Here is a 20,957-nt window from a genome sequence, read left to right on the forward strand (position 1 = left end):
AAAAACATTGTTTCATTTCATTTTTTCATAGATAAGCATAAATACCATCAAGGCTTTATTAGTGTGGATTTTTTTTTACATACATCATAACTTTATCACAAAAAAACGAATGACACTTCCATTGTTAAATTGTTCCATTGAGATAAAGACAATATACGTTGGAGTTTTTTATGTTAATTTTTATTTTTGTATTTCTTTTAAAGCCAACGATAATGTCCCGGGTCAATTTGACCTGAACAGTACCAAAGGGTCCAAAAAGTGAACATAACGCAAGGGTTAACCTCTAATACTGAATGCTAATCTGTATTTATAGAACACTGGCCTTTGTCCTCAGGGATTAGAATGCTCAGAGGAGGCTGAGTGGCCCAACACGTTCTGTGTGTGTGTGTGTGTGTGTGTGTGTGTGTGTGTGTGTGTGTGTCTATGCCTGTCATCTTTAATTGAGTACACTGCAGTAGAGGGACAGCAGGACTATGTCTGGCTGCATTTTTACTACTCTTTCAGTACTATGCTCGGGAAACAGAACCTCTGAGCTCAGTTTGTTAAGGATTTTTTAACGTGGTCAAACGTGACACACAATAAATGAACAGTGATGTGATAAATCTTGAGGTACCCTTGGCCCATTCTCAAGCCACCCAAGGGTGTTGTGGCACTCAATTAAACACACGCACAATTAAATATTCTCTTTATGTGATATATGATAACCCTTTAATGAAGATTTTCAAAAAGAATCCAAACACAATGCAGACTACAGTAGACTTTATTGAAACAAACTCATACCAATGCATGCAGCGCACAGCCAAGCCAAACACAAAACAGCTTGATCAATAATAGCAGCCAACTTTGACACGATCATATGAATTCAGACATGGATTTGTGATGTCACAGCACAGATTTACATACCCTCTGACAGACAAATGTGAGAGATCAGTGATTTACAAACCATGGACAATGGGCAGGAGGTTAGCCTTGTTTTAATTACATTTGTTCTTCATTAGAATCTGTCTTAAATCATGAGGCTAAACATTTAACGTATACGATGAGAGACTAATGTGATTCCTAGATTCTTGGTATACACAATGCTAAACCAGAAAGACCTTACAGGCACCAAATCGGTATGCAATCAGAGAACATTGAATTATTGTCCATTTACACAACTTAAATATAATCCTACACTTTTAATTTTACTCATTCGATCACTTATTTCTGTCTGAACACAGATATATGCTACATCAGGGTGAGTATGTTAAATCCATGTCACAAATTAAGTCCCTGTATAATACTTATGATTGGGAATAAGAAACAAATAGTGGTCCTGTGTAGCTCAAGTCAAATAATTTCATTTTCATTTAACTGATTTACAGTGAAAGAGTGATTGTCTTGTGCTACAGTTTTGGGAGATAATGGGTATCTTGCATAAGACACTATATTAATTAATAAGAATTCTGTAAAAAACAAAAAAAAAAAAAAAAGGCAAAAAAACAAAATAATGGACAATAATGACTGGCCATTGCCTTCCATTATACATTAGACACAAATAGTTTTGCTGATGAGACCAGAAATAAATGAATGCACTTATAAAAGGGGTTTCACCTGATACTAGTAGCAATGTTGTTCTTCTTTAACCCCACATCCCCTATGAAGCCCTCCACGCATTCATAGCCAAACTATTTTGTGGAAAGTGAATCTTTATCTCACTATTACAACCCCTTCATTTTTACTCCTTTATTTAAAGCGCCTCATTAAATATACGTGTGGAAAAAGCTGTTTTTCTATGAGCACCCACAGGAAATTGCAGACACACATGGACTCAAAAACGAACTCACACACACAATGTGCAATACATTCGTTGTAGAACTTGAAAAATTGAGCCTAGACCAACCAAACCAAACCTTGAACTCAGCCCAAACCATATTTTACACACAGAAGACACAGAAGTGGCACAGAGAGTAAAGACAAGTCTGCATGGGGATAAGTGCATTACGATGAGGACAGAAACATACTCATACATTAAACAGGGAGAGATAAAAGCAAAGTCAATGGAGGGAGGAGTTGCAGATAGAAAATTCAATATCTGGAATCTACATCCTTTCCTTTTATGCAGATTTTGTTTTTTATAGATGTGTAAAAACTTCTTGTCACATACACAAATTTGCAAAATCAAAAAGAAAATAAGCAAATAAATGATCACTGCTTACTAGACTGGACAACTTGACTGCAGACAGAAACACACTTGATTCTAAGCAAGCTGGAAAATCATTGTTCATCCCATATATGACATTTTGCCCTAACTTTGGTCCTGATCATCAGAGTGGATAGCCCCTTCCCAGCCTCTTGGTCAATAACCGGGCTCCTGCAAAAGCTCAAAGGTCAGCTGCGTGATGTGGCGCCAAGCTTGTTGGATGTGACGTGACTCGGTAGTGCGTGCGCAGACGGCGAAGCGCAGGACAAAGCGGCCAGAGAGCTGGCAAGGCACCAGGTGGATCTCTCTGCTCTTGGTGATCTTTTTCAGCAGGTTCTGGTTCAGTTCATTGGAGCCCTGAGAGCAGGGGGCAAGAAGAAATAAAGCTCAAGTTGATTAGATTTACAGCAACCAGAATTTCTGTCTTGCCTTCGAGACGTTTAGGTTACTGGGTCAAACTGTTGTCTTGTTCCATTGTATAATGTTGGCTAACCGCCTTAGGGCACTCTAAATTCACTCAGAATTGCACTGCTACCTGTGTTCAGCAATGAACTGACTGCTGTCTTGTAATCATACCATGACCTATATCACCTCACATGCAAAAACAAGCTTATGTGTGAATTTAAGTGACCTCGTAACTCAGATATAGTTGAGTTTTACAGACATGTCTATTTGGCCATTTGAAAGGTAAGTAAGATGGATAAGAAAAGCGTGGACCAGTAGAATATAAACATTCTGTGTATGTCACCTCCTGATTCAACATTATTAGTCTAACTCAGAGACCTCGGCTGTCCTCTGCCAATAAAAAACAACATTTGAGCAGATGAGGAAAGAATTTTTAGAACGTTTCATCTCCTGTAGCAGATGGACCTCTTGTGTCTGTGTGTACGTCTCTGCTGTCTGTCTATCAATACTGGGTATGAAATGGGTTTAACAGGGTAAGGGAATTTTGTCCACCACACGGTTTTTATCAAGTTTTAGTAGTTTCACAAAGTTGGTGTTGTTACCTTGAGCCTGAAACAGACCAGTCCCATGATGACCTCAGCACAGATCTCAAACCTCTTGTCTGCTCTTACCAGACTCTCAAACTCCTTGGCCAGGCCCACTTGCTGTAAGGGGAAGACATAGATTATAATATGCTATGACTCGTGCACTGTTCTACGTAAATGTACGCAATCATATCGTGTGCATGTAGATGAAAATACACCTGCACTGCTCTTATCATCCTTATCATACACAGCAGCGATCCCCAACCTTTTTTGCGCCACAGACCGGTTTCACGTAAAGCAATAATATGCCGGACCGAATAAAACAAAGTATTAAAAAATACAACTCACCATTACCCTGAATGTAGCTGTGGTAATTACTGGGAGCCCTGCGCTTGTTTCTCTTCAATGAGAAGGCTTCATTGCCTCATTTGCGAGCCTGTCGCCACATATTACGCAGAGCGGGCTTCGTGCGTGAGAATCACCTGAAGCGGTAAACCCGCATTTTAAGTAGGACTGCTGACATTGTCTCTTAAATGCAGCTTTCTTTTTCTTGGAAGTTGTAGGCTCTTCTTCTTCAGTCTCATCATTTGGCCTTTTCCCCTTTCATAAGAGGCTCTCCAAAGACGTTTATCTTTTACTCACTTTTGCTAGCTTGTGAGCTTACTTCTTTATTACCGTATCACGTGACCGAGACGAGCGGTTTATGGTTTGACATGTGCACAGAGGCACAGGCGGATGCACCTGATTTTCAAAATAAAACTTCTTTCAGACTCTGATGATCAATAAAACATTTTTGTTCTGTCTCTCTGTGCGGCCCGGTGCCAAATGGCCCCGGTGGTTGGGGACCGCTGCTCTAACGCACTATTTACTGCACTGACTTCCTGTAACCGTTATTATTATCAGTGTGTGTGTGTGTGTGTCCTGGGTTAGATTGAGTTGTTATTATTATTAGTGTGTGCATGTCACGGGTCTGATCCAGGGTCGGATCCCTGGTAAGTCCCGGGTCGGATCTAAGGTCGGATCGGAAATTTCCGGGTCGGTCTTGGCAAAGTCCCGGAACTTACCGGGATTGACCCAGATTTCCGGGGACTTTCCCAGAAGTTGTAGGCTCCTCGTCCTCTGTCTCATCATTTCGCCTTTTCCCCTTTCATAAGAGACTCTCCAAAGGCGTTGTGGGCTTACTTTTTACTGCCGTATCACATGACCGAGACGAGCGGTTTGACATGTGCACAGGTGAATGCACCTGATTTTCAAAATAAAACTTCTTTCAGACTCTGATCATCACTGACAGGCTCTGTTGACCGCTGATATAAAGTACATATATAGGCTGTAATTTCTGTGATTTTCACTAGATGGCAGTGCTGTATCAGCACAAGGCACAGTGTCTTTCAGCCATGCAGATCAGATGATTTTGTCCTTAGATTTCAGCCTGTAGCTCTCTACCAAAACCCAGTAATGTAACACATTATCATGGACCAAATGTGGCCATCTGTAACTCTTGATAACCAGACACATTTAATTAAATTAGTGGGTTAAGGGATAATACACACAATGTTACAAAGCACTGCCTAGGAGGCTATTTTCAATCAAGTTCAAAACAGAACTTCATAACCATGAAATAGTCTATATCAAAATCTGCTCTCAGGAAATGTCATCAGGGTCTGAATAATTTTCAAATGGCACGGTCAGTTCAAACATGCTCCTACAGCATAATTTACCCATTTGTGATCAAAGAGCCCACTGGACGCATCACTGCATCTAATCACAATTATATGGACCAACTTCAGCTCTCCTTTTCCTGTCTCTCTAATGAAGGCAAATACTGGCCTAACTGTTTGACCACCACCTTGTTTCCTCATTCCCAGCCAGTAATTCACAGATGCTCAGACATCTTTACAAGCTAATATGCTATAAAGCCCTGACTGTCTGTGTGCTGCGTAGGACACACATTCTATGTGTGTTTGTCATTAAAGTGCTCCATTTTACAACTTCTCTTGCTCATGGGGGATAATTCATTAGTGTTTTTCAAGAAAAAGAAAGACAAAGTAAATTTTAAATGTGTTTTCCCCCACCTGGAAAGAGGAAACTCACAGCAAATCGCACACGTTGTATTTCCATTTGAACATATTGTCTGACTCTCCAAAATTTAGCTCCAAAAGGACCAAAAACACAGCACAAACGGCTCTATCTCAGGACAGATGTACAGTAGAGTACTGTGTCATGGGTTATGGCTGCAGGGATCAATGCTGCTTCTGCTTCATTTAAAATGAAGAGTAAACACAAAACAGGCTGATTTGATTGACAGAGCAGACTGGAGGGAGGATGAGGGATATGAGAAATGCATGCAGGGCTGAGCGCATCAAGAAGAAACGGCGAGCAGAAATGGATGGGATTGGGTGGGCAGGGGGGAGTGAAAAGGAGGGCAAATGTAGGAAAATGTTGCTATAAACAGAAGGTACAGAGCAGACATGTATGACTGACAGGATATGCTGATGGAGGCAGAGATGAGGGCACTGAAGGGACTTTAGTGGTAAGGCGGATTAGCTTGGGTGAGGTGTGGGGGGGAGGAAGGGGATGACATTTACCATCAAGACCAGGCACATGTGATTGTCAGAAGTGTTTTTTTCAGGAGTGATTGAGTAGGAATGGGACACAAGGAGGAGGAAGAGGGGAGGCCGGACTGCTCACCACTGTCAGTAATGTGATAATGTTTTAGCCATTTCTAACAGAGCACAAGGTTTGGATTAAGTTAATAACACTACAGGATTACTGATATTGCTGATAACAAATGGCTGGTTTTTCAGCTGCCAACACACATTTGTGTAAATGTAAACATAAAACCAATGTTTTGTAATGCTTCATTAAAACCATTGCCTGCATGCAAACTACAAAATATAGCTAGAGTTTTGTGCATTTTAAAATAAAGGTGATTTCAGTGTGAAAATGTTGGTTTCTGCCAGTATGGATTACAAAAAAGATCTGAAAACAGAAATAATTAGTATTTTAACCAGGAATTAAAGGGTAAAGATACACATGAACGGAGAAGACTGAGTGGAGTGGACCATTCAGTTGGTTTTCTACCTTGCGTATATGAGCCTGCAGGCCTTTGAGTCCATACAAACGGAAGACAAACCACATTTTTAGAGAGCGAAATCGTCTTCCCAGTGGAATCTGCCAATGCTGCAGGACAGAGGAGGATGAGAGTAGGAGAGTGGTTATAGCTGGAAGCTCTGCATGTTCAATGTTAACCAGGGTTATTTGATTACTTGCATGATCCTAAATAAATAATAATTCATCTTACCCTGTAATCTGTGACCAGGCCTGTTGAAAGAAAAACAGTTCAGGAGTCAGTTAAAAATGTCACATCACATACTAATAGTGTAGACTATTAATGCATCTTTTTCTAGCTGGTTCAGGTACGTGTGCCTTCTTGTGCCTCATCATTAGCCTCAATAAAGGATCTTTGTGAAGCTGCTGTATTTTGGGATTGTATTCCATTGTCCAGGTGCTGCAGTCATTGTACCCCCCCCCCCCCCCCCATACCCTTCTGATCACGGCACTGTCAGCTCGAACAGACCATTGGTTGCAGATAGCTCATCTCTACAGAATGGAAGCCAGTGTTAGCTGGTGCTAATAACCACTAATTAGATTGAAGAGTCCAGATTGTATAAGGGAAAGCTTTTGTAAGGTGCCTCATTGTGGTGGGAGGTAGCTGTTTGTCTTTCTCTCTGTCTGTATGTCACAAAAATTATAGTGCTGATCTGAGCCCATCTGCAGGCTGGGAGTACGCACACTGGCACACACAGTGGCAGCAGACACACAGAATCATAGTATGGGATTTTTTTTTTCTGATTTGTTTGAAGGACAATGCATGATGCTAATATTGATTAAATGAGGTCACAAATGCAGTAAAGCAGCTTAACTTCAGGTAGGACAGAATTGTTAATTTGTCAAACGTCTATGTATGCACACCCACATGCACACCTGTCTGGCTTTGTCACACATTCACCTTCATGCCTGTGTATCTCTCGTTTAGACTACACTTCACAGCATTTTAAGACTCTGGTGCAATGCTTCAGCAGTAATTGTTGGATTGGAAAAGCGTGCATTTTGGCTCTAGTGAGTACACTAACCATCTTCACCAAGTGAACAGTATGGTTGTCATTATGTATGCCGTAGACCTCAGGATTAACCGACCTCATCTGTGATCACTGATTCAAATCATTTAAGTGAGTCTACCTGACTCCTGGTTTTCATGTTTCAGGTAGAGTGGCTCCATCTTGAAGGCTCCAATAATGTCCGTTCTCTTCTTCACCCTGTTAATAAGTGTTGACAAGCAAAGTCTTTACACCACATATCACTGGACCATTTAATCCTGCAAAAAATCTTTTAGTCACACATTGTAACATGTACAAATTTAGACATCTTAATGAAAATGGTTTTTGGCAAACGTGATTGTGGCCCTTTAATAAAGATTTTACATAATATTTGTTTATTACTAGTTTACTGCCCACATGTGTTTAACATGTGATATGTATGTCATGATAAACATGTCAAATGTAATGTAGATTAGACAGTAAAGCATTTTCTGTAGTGTGTTGCTACACTACATAACTTCCACTCATGGTTATCCATGTGCCAGACAACTAAAACAGAAAGATATCTCAATGACAGCCGACAGGTATCATGTCAGTAGTGACTGACTGAGCCAGAAGGGATGGAAAAACAGCTTAAGAACCTCTTCCCTTCACCACATGTCAAGCTTTGAAATACCTCAGTTTCCATCTTGTGCAAAGCATGTCTCATTTTGTTCGCTGCTGACAGAAGGGGCAGATGGAAGGCGTAGTTCTATTTTCACTGAACAAATGATTGAGGTGTAGATGGATATCAGTTTTGTGATGACACTAACAACTCATTGTTACTGTGTGGGGACCATGAGTCACTCTAAATGGTAAATATTCCGACAAACTGATAAATATAAAAAGCATGGATGACTCTCTTTGTGCTGAGCAGGTCTTTGTGTCAGACAAGATCTCAACATTCACAGTAATAATATACCTTTTTGTACACAAATACAGGAGAGCAGTGCAGCAGCTTACCACATTGCGGAGCAGTCGAAGTTGACTAACATCCACTTGTGTGGGTTGAAGTTGAAAGAGTCTGCAAACTTAAAGAGAAACAAAAAAAAATTGTAATGAAGCCTTGTAACACAAGACAGTCAGGTCGTCATTAATATCATTAGGTTTCTGAGGTAAATTGCTGCATTTTTTTGGTGGGGAGGGACTAATAAGTTGCCCACAGAAAAAAGAAATGTAATAACAATAAGAAGAATTTTAATGAAAAAATAATATTTTTCATGTAACATTAGCACAATTTGAAAAATGTGTTTTTGCAAAAACACACACCATGACACACCTCTATTTACCAATAGTGACGCAGAGGCAACCGTTTCACCAACATTATCCACACTAAAGCAGGCACAATTTATTTGAAATGCAAAAGAGGAACATCCAGCCAACAGCTCGCAGCGCTCAAGGAAAATAACCCTTTCCTGTCAGGGTTTATTCAAAGGGAGACAAACCTTTCCTAATCTGTTCTCATCTTTTTGTTGGTTATCTTTTGTAATATCCTTTTCTCTACCGCCATAAATGCAATAACAGCGTAGAGAGACAATGTGAGACAGACTACTGGCTGACAGTTGCCATGCTGACTGATTCAAAGGGGGCTGGTTGCCTGCTTGCCCATCACTCATATCCTAGCAACCAACCTTCCATCAGGGCTGCACTCTTCATCGTAAAAGACCGGGTACCTTCTTCATGTCCTCATCCAATCATTTCCATTCATCTCAGAATGTTTCAAAGTTATACATTATAACTACAGTATAAGACATCTACGAAATATTACTGCAAGGGTTTAAAAAAAAAAAAAGTTTGTATTCCCATTGCACTCAAATTACGAGCAAGGTCATGTGAAGAAAATGTGTTATTGTACATATCCAATAGCTATTTTACAGCTAACTATATGTAGGGAAAAAGATGAAACAACATTTGGTCCTCTTACAGTCAGGTCTGTTTTCTCTGTCTCCCCACCAACACTGTTTGAACTTGTGTGTCTAATAAACAGTGATATATAAAGGTCTAACGCTGCCTCAGGAAATTACTCCGTCCTTATCTCTGCGTCTCTGCACAGCTTGGGGAGCAACAGCTGCCTCGGCAGCCTCAAAAGGCAGATTGATGCTCCTGCGCTAATGCCAATTGTTTGGACTATTACTCCCTCTTGCATGCTTCCTCCTTGACATTAACGTTACGCCACTTTCAAGCAGAAAAAAAGCAGCTGGATATAATCAGTATGCGGTTAGTGTTTCCTTTCATAGATGTTAAGAGAGATATCTCACAACCAGTTGAACAGAAATAGGCTGTCTTGCCATTCAGCAGCAACATGTACCTGTGCATTTCAAGATTTTGACCACACTTAAAACCATATTAAATCCATCCTGCACATGCAATGACGATCAAGGTTAAAATCCTACCATGTCGTCTTTCTCATGAGAATTCTTGGAGCAAACTGCTCATAGAAATTTTGCCAAGAGGGTAAAACATTGTTAGCAAATCACTGTTATTATTTGTGTTATATTGTTGGTTTATGAATGCGGGTGTTTGCATATTTTTTACACACCTCAACGCCGTTCAACAAAGGCCTAAATTCAGGGCAGATAAATGCACTGCCAGCATATGCTGCATCAATGTGCATCCACATATTTTCCTCACTACCTGCAATGGACAAGAAACAGAGAGGTTATTAATATCAGTAAAATAAATACTTTTGTCAATCCAAATTGAATAACTTGGCGGTATACAACTATGGTGGATGAATGAATTACTGTAAAAAACATATTCACAAGTAGTTCTTTCAGAAGAAAAAAAAATAATTCAAGTGATTTTTTTGTTTTGTTTTGTTAGTTTCTCACTCATGGACACTCTCACAACACACTTGGTTGCAGGGAATAAGAGTTTCTTACATACACCCTGACTCCGACTTTCCCCTCCAAACATCCTGCTCTCTCTTAAATCAAAGTTTGTGTTGTGAAGCTAATAAAATCAACATGGCTTTACAATCCGTTTCCTGTTGTGAAACAATAAGATCGAAGGTGTGCTGCTGTTGACTCACATAAGGGCCCCAGCTCAGTGATGTGATCAAAAGCACATGATGGAGTGGTACCGAGAGTCGCACAGAACTGAAAGACAAGAACATACAAGTTCTTGCAGTGGCTCTAACATATTGCTTTTATACAAGTACAGATAGAACATAGATCTGGACATCAGTCTCAATATGCACAGATGATTCAGAGACACTGGACCATTGCAGCCCCCTGAATTTTGTTGACTGCTGTTGATGGTGATCAGTAGGTCCAAATGAGACAGGGATTATTGCCCTTAACCAGATAGACATACATTAGGTTCACCAGAAACAATGTTATCCTTCAACAGAAGCCTCAGGGTGTGCACAGCAGCATGACAGGCAAATTGTATCATTGTGGCTGTCAACTCACTGAGTGGTTGTGTCGGTTGTAATGTTTACATGTGTAGCAAAAGCTATCCAGTGACAGATGTGTGTAACTCAATGTAAAAATCAATAATATCTAGTGTCGCAGATGTTGCTGCTTGTGTCTGTCTATGTGCGTCAGCTCTGTGATAATTGGATGGATGTTCTTTTCTTACGTAGAAAGGGATGAGTCCAGCAGCTTTGTCCTCGTCCACCATGTTCTTAAGCATTTCCCCTCTGACAGCATAGCTGTTGTCTGTAGGAACCTTCTTCATCATCACTCCCGCAATCAGAGCAGCACGCTCCACTGAGGAATGAGCCTTAGAAAGAAAGCCACATTTGTCAGGAAGGCAATGTAAACAATAGTTCACAGAGATGAATCTCCTCCTGCTTTTGATAAGGAGATAGATCTGTTTCTACAGCTGATTTCACATGGTTACTGAATACTGAATAATTTTATATGATGAAATTATTATTCATTCGTTAGGATGGGATAGTGCTCGGATCAAACCTTATAAAACCTGATTCCTCTTGAAGCATATATATCTACACACACACACACACACACACACATCGTATACATCCTCCTTTGTGGTGGATGAATTTGGAGATAATACTGTACCATACTCACAGTACCGTATCATACTCAACCTCAGAGCTTGAGTGATTTATTCCTAATTATCTACAACAGATTACTATGCCAAAAAGAAACACATAAATGCTCTTCAGTGGAAAAACAACAAACTGCTCTCCCTGTAAAGGTCTGTGTGGCCCTCAGGCGACTCCCTAACCCAATCACAAAGTCAGCCTGGTATTAAACCTGATCAGAGCTAGCTACTGCCTGACTGACCCTCTGTCTCACCCAGTCTCTGAAAAGCCCATTCACTCCTACTGAGGTAACCTTCAATGATCTGAGTTCACATGGTCTTCTGAAGTCCACATATTTGCAGAAACTTTGCAAATGAACCGATGTCATTGTCTTTTCACAACACTAGCTATTCAGTAAGCATATGTATTGTTTAGTATAGCTGAAAGTTCACATGAGAACTTAAAAAACATTGTTAAATGTCTTTTTAAGCAAAATGATCTACTTATTTCTGAAAATATCAAATAATGAAACTGATATATGTAGAGTCAGAAATTGTGATTAAATAAATGGAATCAGGTATCTTAGCCTCTGCATTAAACAGTATATGAGTAAGATTGGAAATATCTTTTCTGTGCTCACTTGCTCAGAGGTGTAAGCCACCAGTTTGGAGAGGATTTCAGCCTCTGATTGTTCGCCGTTGGATGCCTGGACCCGTCGGATTGCTTTACAGCGGGCAGCAAGCAAGGACATCAGGGTTGCCTCGCTGGCTGTGCTCTGTTGGAGAAATCGAGGGGATGTGTAAACAATCCAGCATATTCCCTCTACTTACAAAAGCAAAACATTCAAAAACATTTGGAAAGTACCCTGAATACAACTGGTATGTTATCCTGTCTATGAACATATTCATTGTGGATTATGTGAGCATTCCTTCTGTCTGTCTCAGGAGCACATGGTGGGTATGGTATGAAATTAAATTATTCATTTATGGAATTCAGAACTGAACCAACAAACAGTAACTCAACCTAACAGCGTAACTTGACTGCGTTACACTTTAAATCATATCAAATTAAAGTTTGAAAACACAATGGATAAGACAAACAAAAACCGGGATAGTTTGTGTCTCCAGGTTATAGATCAATGAAGGAACTATGGCTAAAACAACCATTAACAAGCATGGCTAAATTAGTAAGCAATGTGGCAATGATGGGGACAACGGGAACAAATGGCATGTTCTCACCCACTCTGTCACACACCTCCACAGAAGAAGAAAATTACTGTGTTTAGAAACTGTCATGAGTAATCATCCAGCGTGATACACTGAGCATTGTTTGAGGCTATAATGAAGTGAAGCGTGGCTTCTGAGGTATCAGGGGGCATTACCAGAATAAGAGGGTCAATGAAATGTTGAGATCACTCAATCAATAAGAACAAATCGCTCAAGCAGGCTGAGATGCATTTCAAAACAAATACAGAGTAAAATTAAGCTCTGTAGACAGATAGGGACCCACAGAATGAATCGATCAATCAACTTATCCATCACATCACGTATCAGGGGCACAAAAAATGAAAGAACAGTCTGAAACTGACAGCAAAAGAAAACCTCTAGCTTCCCAACTTACTCAACTATACTTCCTGTCCTTTCCTTTCACCTCACCAGCTGAAAAGAAAAACTGCACGATTGCTGTCACGGATAAGAAATGATGTTTCTGTACTAATAATGATTCAGGCATTAAAAGAAAAAACAATGTAAGTTTGTGTCTTTAATATCTTTACACAGAAGGAACCATAGAATTATCACACACTTCTTTTTTGATTAATGTTTCATTTTCATGTCATTTGTCATTTATTTAAATCACATATGCATTGTCTTGTTCTGCCATCAAAGTCTAATGACTCACAAATGGGTAAAAAGTGAAATCTAAGGTCACCAGAGGGTCTTTCTGAAACCTCCCCTCCCATTTCCCCTTTGTGTTGGCATAAGGTTTATAATAATAGCCCGACAATGTGCTGTCACAACACTCATTAGCCTGCTGCAGTGAGAAGAGCCCTATTCGTTGCCATAGTGAGCTGGTAAGCTGCATCTAAAATGGACAGTGGCAAGACAGAAACAAAAACATGAGTGCGCACATAAGCACACCCTCACACTCAGGTAGTCACAATAGAAGAGGCATGAAATGTCATGTCATCAGAGTGTACTCTCATGCTCCACTAACCATTCCATGAACGCACACAGACACACACACATCACTGTCAATGGAAGACTAAACTAATGCTTCACCCCTTGTCACACGAAACAATCCCAACACCATCAGCATCATCCCTTTCTGTCGGTGGATGACATATTAAAAGGCAATTTCCTGCCAATTTTCAGCTGGTGGGAATCAGGGAGGAAAAGAGATGACAAATCAATAGTACACAAATTGCTGATGAATATGGGTTCAGGAGCACTCAGTTGTGACTGTGTTTTTATGAGAGTCAAACGGGAAAGGCGACTGGAGAAATGATGGAAATACAGAGTATATATGTGAGCAGAAGTTGGTTTGACTCTTTGGACTGCCTGAGAACAAATCTGTGTAGGAAGTACACAGTAATAAATACACACAAAAGACACTCACCTGGATGACACCTCCTCCACGACCATGAGTCCCGGCTATAAAATGATCAGGCAGTTGCAGCATCTTCCCCAGCCAATCTAACATCACTGTCTCCAGCTCTGTACAGGCTGGGCTGGCAGCCTGAAAACATGCAACCAAAATACCAAAAAGAAAAATCAATCAGTCCATCCATCAAAATGAAATCTTTATTGTTTGCATGTAGATATGAACTAAAGATGCAGCTAGTCTTGACTCATACATTCATACACTCATAGAGATGCACAGCAAAGTGTTTCTTACCCAGGAGAATCCAATGCAGCCTATGGCCCCACACAGTATGTCAGCCAACATGGCAGGGTAAGAGGAAGCAGCTGGAAAGTAGGCAAAGAAGTATGGGCTGTGCCAGTGGGTGATCTGGAGAAAGATGAAATATGAAAATATGCAGTTAAGGTCATCTAGCTACAGCTAGTTAGGTCTTCTCCTGCAGTAGACTACTGCCAGGTCAAAGTTATCTTAACGGCCCTGTTAGCTTTAGCCAGCGCTGCCACTATTGGTGAGTGTAGTCACCTGCTGGCAACTGAGCAGACCACATGGAGTATGTTAAGGGGTTAGCTGAGTCTGAGCTGGAGCCCTCCAACAGCACTAGCCAGCCACATGCTTGAGATGGCCAGACGCTAGGATGATGATGATGTGCTGGATGTGCATGGTTTATTGGCGGATGAACAGTAGACTTTGTAGTTGGGCCAGTATACCACCGCTAATGCGTCAGTTGGCCAGATGATTCATCCTTCATCTCACTTTACCAGCATATGGCTGAGAAACTGGAGGTGGACTGGCCATCGCAGTTCTCAGAATTTTTCAGAAAGGGTGGAAATGAACACTGCTGAACAAGAGAGCCATACAAGTGGTTCCCACTTCTGAGGCAAACAAAAGTTCATCCCAAGCTTGGTACTGTGAGTGTTTAACAAAATAACTCAAGTTAAAAATGCTAACACTCAAACTGCTAATGAAAACTACAGGCATAGGGGATCAGTTTGCAGCAATCGATCTCACAGATGCTTATTTTCACGTAGGCATACACCCAGATGCCGCAGGCAAATTGCCAAGATAATCAGTCTGCTGGCAACAAAGCCCTGGCAGTTTCCTCTCCATGAGGATCTACTCTCTCCAGTGGGAGGAGAGGTGATTCATCCATACCCAGAAATGTGATGGCTGCATACCTACTTGTTGAGAGGTCCAATTTAATAGCTGAGGGTCACCCCCCAAGTGTGGTGGCAATGATTCAAAGTGTGAGGGCATCATCTGCTGATAACCCTCTTTGCATTTGTTTCTTAGAGGGAGTCTGCCTGAGGCCTGTGGTTAAATCCTGTGTCCCCTCAAGGGATTTAGCTTTGGTACTTTAAGCCCTTTGTGGTCTCCCATTTGAGCCCATTGAGCCTGTACTGTCCCTCGCTTTGACCTCCATGAAGAAGGTGGGCGACCTTCATGCTTTGTCTGTGCATCCTTCTTGTATTCAGTTCACTTTGGATGGGTCCAAGGTTACGCCCAACTGGGACATATTTACCTAAGATTGTCTCTGCAGCCTATGACTGAGTGGTTTTTGGTTTCAATCATGCGCCTACAGAGACCATACCTGTCAACATTGGGATTTGAAAATAAAGGAAATTTTCCAGTGTTCCGCCTGGGCTCTCACATTCATCCTTCATCATCATCGTCATCATCATCATCATCATCATTTTCTTCTTCTTTTATTGGCGACTGTTGTGACTGTTTGAATGAATGGCCCCTTGTCAGTAGATGTTACAGCTAATGTTCTACATATTGCTATGTGCTGCACTGGAGGGGAATGTAGTAAACACATCAAATACAAACACAACAACATACAAACAAATCTATGCCTTTTTTTTAAGAAAGGTTAAAAGAACAAGAGATTTACAAGAAAATATTTAAACAGGAGGACAGCAAAAAAGAAGTGTAAAATACAGGAGAATCCCAGGAAAAGCAAGAGCTGTTAGGATCCTGTTTTATTCTGGTAGCCTTATTCCTGTTTTATTTTGGTAGCCTTCCCTCTTGTGTCATAGTTACTTTACTTCCTGTATGTTTCCCTCCCTGGGCTACAGTGAGTATTCTGATCCAGTCCTTGGTCCCCCTGTTAGTTACCGACTGTGGGTTTTTCTGGTATTGCCTTGTTGTGTTTTTGTATTTTTTGACTTGGTGAATTTTTGTTTGCCCCTTTTTGGGTTTAATAATAAAATATAAATCACTGAACTGTTTTCGCTCCGCCTTTTGTTAAGTCTGCATTTTTGGGTTCACCCTTTGTTAGTTGCTCGACGACCACAACTCATAACAAGAGGGTTGATGGGTATGAACATAGACCATACTCAGAACATGCTTTTATCTAACCAACTGATTTTTGCTTTATTGTTCAAGCCAGGGGCAAAGTCCTGCCTGAACAACGAGCCGTGATGACTCCCTGACTTGAAACAACAGAGCTCTTTTCCATTGCCTCATAGTGCGAGGGCACTTTCAGTGGAATGGCAATATCATGGGAGAGGAACGAGGTTCAACACAGCTGCATAGTTGGTGAAGAGTGGCTTTTGCATCATACGTTGCCAGAGATCATCTGCTTTAAAGGCATGCTGTAGTTTGTGGTTGCAGCAGAAATCTGTACACGTAATACAATCAATTAATTCCCTTCATGTGTTTTATTCAGTGAGTCATCAATCAAACTACTGTGCACTCTCACTTTTGGTGATGGAGGGGTTGGAGAGACACTGCAACACTTGGCATGATTTTAAAATTACCTCTGTTAATCATTGACAACCTGCTGTGATCTTGTACTGCCAAACTGATTAGAGGTCCATGGCATACAGACAAACATTTAACTGTACTTTTTAAGTATGTCAATCTTTTCACCAACCAACACATGCTTTAGCAGTACTGCGCTTTGCTGAAAAATAGACATCAACATGAACCTTCCCTGCTGCCACTGATTGGATTAATCCACCACTCATTGGATATTGTCATTCAGGTTCCAGCTTTCATTTAGTTTGGACAGTGGTAGGAAACCAATGCAAACATAGGTAGAACATATCAACTCTATGAAAAAATGAAGCTTAAACCATGGACCCTCTTGCTGAAGGCAACAAGTAGTGATCCTGGAAGTACAAGGGAACATAGTAAGTACAGGAAATGCTTGGAATATGCTGTTGTAGAGCGGCTGACAGCTAGAAACTACCACTGTAGTTGAAACAATGATCTGGCAATGAGTGGAACCAGAGCAGATATACTGTTGAGTTGACAGAAGGCAGAGGGCAGGTGAGGTGAATGGGTTGCAATCAGGGCAGAGCAGGGACAGAACCAAGGGAAGAAGCCACGCCCACATCACACACACACACACACACACACACACATATGTTGTGTTTTTATCACTTGTGGGGACATTACATAGACTTACATTCATTTCCTGGAGCCTAACTCCAAACCTAACCATAACCACTATTTGCCTATTCCTAACCCTATACCTAAGCTAACCTTACCTAACCCGTAACCCTGTCCTCAGTCTTCACTCTAAAATTTAATGATTTACATTAAGGAGACCTGCATTTTGTCCCCATAAGGCAGGTGAGTAAATGAATACCTGGTCACACACACACACACACACACACACACACACACACACACACACACACAGATAGGGGAAAATAAGACATCCATGGGAAAAGGGAACCACATGAAAACACAAGGGAAATAACTGGATGTATGGCTGACAAGTGCAAACAAACAAACTAGCACATAAATGGTTCAGTATTCTACAGTATTGGTAGAAATTACCCCCACATTACTTAGTTTGACGTATGAATAGCAAAGAATGATTTCATATTACTAGAAAAACATTCATTTTAGCAATCCTACATACAGCACAAATATCCTGATAATTCTCTTTCATGTCACCTGATATTCTGAGATGGGATGAAATAAAAAGTTTACAAAGATGCTTCATCATGGGACTTGAGAAAAAAAATAGTTTTATTGATGGTGTATCTAAAGTGAGCTGAACAGCCCAATACTGATATGATAAATGACTAATCCGATTTCCACTGTCAGAGGAGAACAGAACAATCTGTGCATCTACAACGTCATTGTGTGCATCTATAAATCAGAAGAAATATAAGCTCACCCCTGGCATGATGACCCTCTCCACATCCTTCAAAACATCATCATAAGCCTCAGGCTCCACTGGGGCCTCAGTAGGGATCAAGGAACGAAGATACCCTGGTTCCAAATCTGGGTAGACGGGTCGCTGTTCTATGTTCTCCAGGTAGTCGGCCACATAATCCACCATCTCCTTCCCTCTGCGTCGAAACTCTGCTATGTCCATGGTACCACTGGAATACAGCAGAGAAAGATCTCATCTATCAAGCACCATGCTGCTAATATTTGAATCGGTTGCATGGGAGCTCTTGATGATTTCTTTCAGATTAAAGTGTTGCTACCACAATTAAACAGTGGACAAATTAAAAAGCACATACACTTCCAAAAGTTCCAATTTTGCTCTTATGGACAGGAATGAGTTGTAGAGTTTATCGTTGTTGTTATACCAAAGAGGTCTTGAGAAATTAAAATGATCTCAGTTCACCCTAAACGTTTGTAACCATTCATTCAATCATTTGCTTACTTATGTAAAAATGTAGAGGAACACTGAAACAGTTTCTGTTAAACAGTTACACCTTCAGTACAATGTTTTGCATACAAATCTGAAAAGGTATGAAATGAGCCATTTGGGAAGATGAGCCATCCTTTTTTTCTTACCTGAATATATTTCAATTCATTGTACTGACACTGTGATAAACACTGAAAAACTGTTAGCTCAAAATAAAATATGTATCATACATGTGAATGTTTAAGAAAGATACACCTGAAAAAAATTCAACTGTTTGCTTGATTTGGCACTAAATGACCAAATGTGAAAGTGTTTTGAATGGTTGATGTGGCCAAAGGATCTTTTGCAAGTTTAATGCTGTTCCTCTCTCTGTGTGTAGAAGCCATATTTTTAAAAGCTACTAAGTAATTTAATTTGGTTTTATTTCCAGAACAGTAGCAGAACACACACACAGCCTAAGCCATGCTCCTTGACACAGTTTGTATAAGCTTGCACAATTTAAATGTATGTATGAGGCCTTGACCCTCTTACCACCACATTAAGCCAGTCTGATCACAGCTTAGTTTACCTTCACTTCATGGACTGATGTGAACAGAAAAGCAATTTAGCCAAAAGCATTTCCTAGAAATGTCTACAAGTCCATTGTGTTGATCTTTGTTATACACTCATTTGCTCATAACAGTGTGCAAAAGGACAATTTCATAAACCTGTTTAAAACAGAGCCTCGTTAACATTTCCTTCAGGGACATACAATTACAATACAGTAACATTTCTGAGTCTACTTGTCAACTGCAAATCCTGAACATGCCAAATGTTAAACACTGAACCTGTTGCAATCAGAACGTAGCAAAAGGCTTTTAACATATTCTCATAGAAATGACTGCTGCCTCGTCAAATGGCACAGCAGCATATGAACATTGCCCCGCTTAATAGAGCCTTATCATTCAACAAGTGTTTCACTCTGCATGTCTTTTTCCTTGTTGAGGAGCAGAGCCCTTATCCTCATTCTTATCTCAAATAGGATTACACATGTTCATGTGGATGTGCGTGTGTGCGTACTTACATTTTCAGGTGAGAGCTGCAGCAGTGGTGTTTGGACGATGGATCTTCTCCTCTTCTTTAGCGTCCACAAACAGACGGCCAGACGGACAGGCACGTGGCGAGTGTGTTTGTGTGTGTAAGCAGGACAAGAGACATTTGCTCCTTTTATCTTGCCACTAACCACCCCCACCCCCCCAACCTCCACAAAGCCAGCCAATGGGAATGGAGCTCACAGCCAATACAGACAGACTAATTCACAGAGTTCCTGAAGCTGTGGTTACTGTGCCTCTATACACAGACACAGACACAGACACACACAGACACACACAGACACACACAGACACACACAGACACACACACACACACACACACACACACAGAAATAGGCTTTCAAACACTTTCATTATGTGTACACAGATTGACATAGATGAAACAGACATAGTTAAATTAATCTGGCATGAAAATTGCATGGATGATAGTCAACAAGAACCATAATACTAGCAAAAAAGATATTAAAATAAAAATTCTATATACTCTATTTTGCTTAGGTATACTCATTAATAATACAAAAATAAAATTTTTGCTGTACTGGCTATGAAGTTAGAGGATACACCATAATTAAAATGTCTTATAAATATTATATATATATATATATATATATGAATAGAAATATTTGTTTTTGTAAAGTTATGAGAAGGGACAAGCAAAAAAATGTAGAATGTAGAAATCAAATTTTTATGAAAAAGATTAGTTTTTAAAATTATTATTGGAGTGGCTTTTGGGGTTTTTCTAAATTTGGGTCATGATCAGGGCCGAGTTTCAAGCATCCAGTTTTGGAAAAATACCCTTAAACAAGGTGGCATTACTTTTAAAATGACTTTGACGTCAAAATGAAGAAATCAGTTTGATAACTTCAGTTCAGTTTAACTTTTGAAGCATCACTCCACCTTTCATTTTTGCGCATCTGTGTGTTGCTGATCATGTGGTGATGAGGACATCACATCTCATATCAGAATGCGTGATTATGAAGAAATAAAGGTGAGGTAAATATTTCCAAACCACAAAGTTTTGTGAAGAGGTGTGGTGTGTTTTCTCATTTAAGATCATTTGATTCAGGGTGTGACAACAAGATCTTGTGGTTAGAAGCAGATAGTCTGTAAAGGTCAACAGGTGCAATGTGTCATTGCTGTTGTTTTCTGTTAGTTAGTGTTACTTGGCTGACCACATAACTAATATGGAGCATAAACACCCAGACTCGTTGCTCATTGTTGTTGGGCGCTTCAACAGAGCAAACCTCAGACAGACAGCAGAGTAAATGTCCAGCCAGGGATAGAAACAGTCTGGACCACTGCTACCA

At 40.4% G+C, this 20,957-nt stretch overlaps 1 protein-coding gene across 1 annotated transcript; it reads right to left on the reverse strand.

The window, feature by feature from the left end:
• Positions 1–744: 744 nt before the first annotated feature.
• On the reverse strand, positions 745–19,738 carry ddc (dopa decarboxylase). The gene is made up of 14 exons (XM_076737178.1): positions 19,623–19,738; positions 18,077–18,284; positions 14,197–14,310; positions 13,918–14,037; positions 11,942–12,076; positions 10,890–11,033; positions 10,339–10,405; positions 9,847–9,941; positions 8,271–8,338; positions 7,411–7,487; positions 6,473–6,492; positions 6,253–6,351; positions 3,190–3,291; positions 745–2,539 (listed from the first exon to the last, which is right to left on the reverse strand). The coding sequence occupies exons 2-14, from the start codon at positions 18,275–18,277 to the stop codon at positions 2,339–2,341; spliced, it is 1,443 nt and encodes a 480-aa protein (XP_076593293.1). The 5' UTR covers positions 18,278–18,284; positions 19,623–19,738; the 3' UTR covers positions 745–2,338.
• Positions 19,739–20,957: the final 1,219 nt, after the last annotated feature.

Source organism: Chaetodon auriga, chromosome 8, assembly GCF_051107435.1.
Source record: "Chaetodon auriga isolate fChaAug3 chromosome 8, fChaAug3.hap1, whole genome shotgun sequence".
Lineage (NCBI taxonomy): Eukaryota > Metazoa > Chordata > Actinopteri > Chaetodontiformes > Chaetodontidae > Chaetodon > Chaetodon auriga.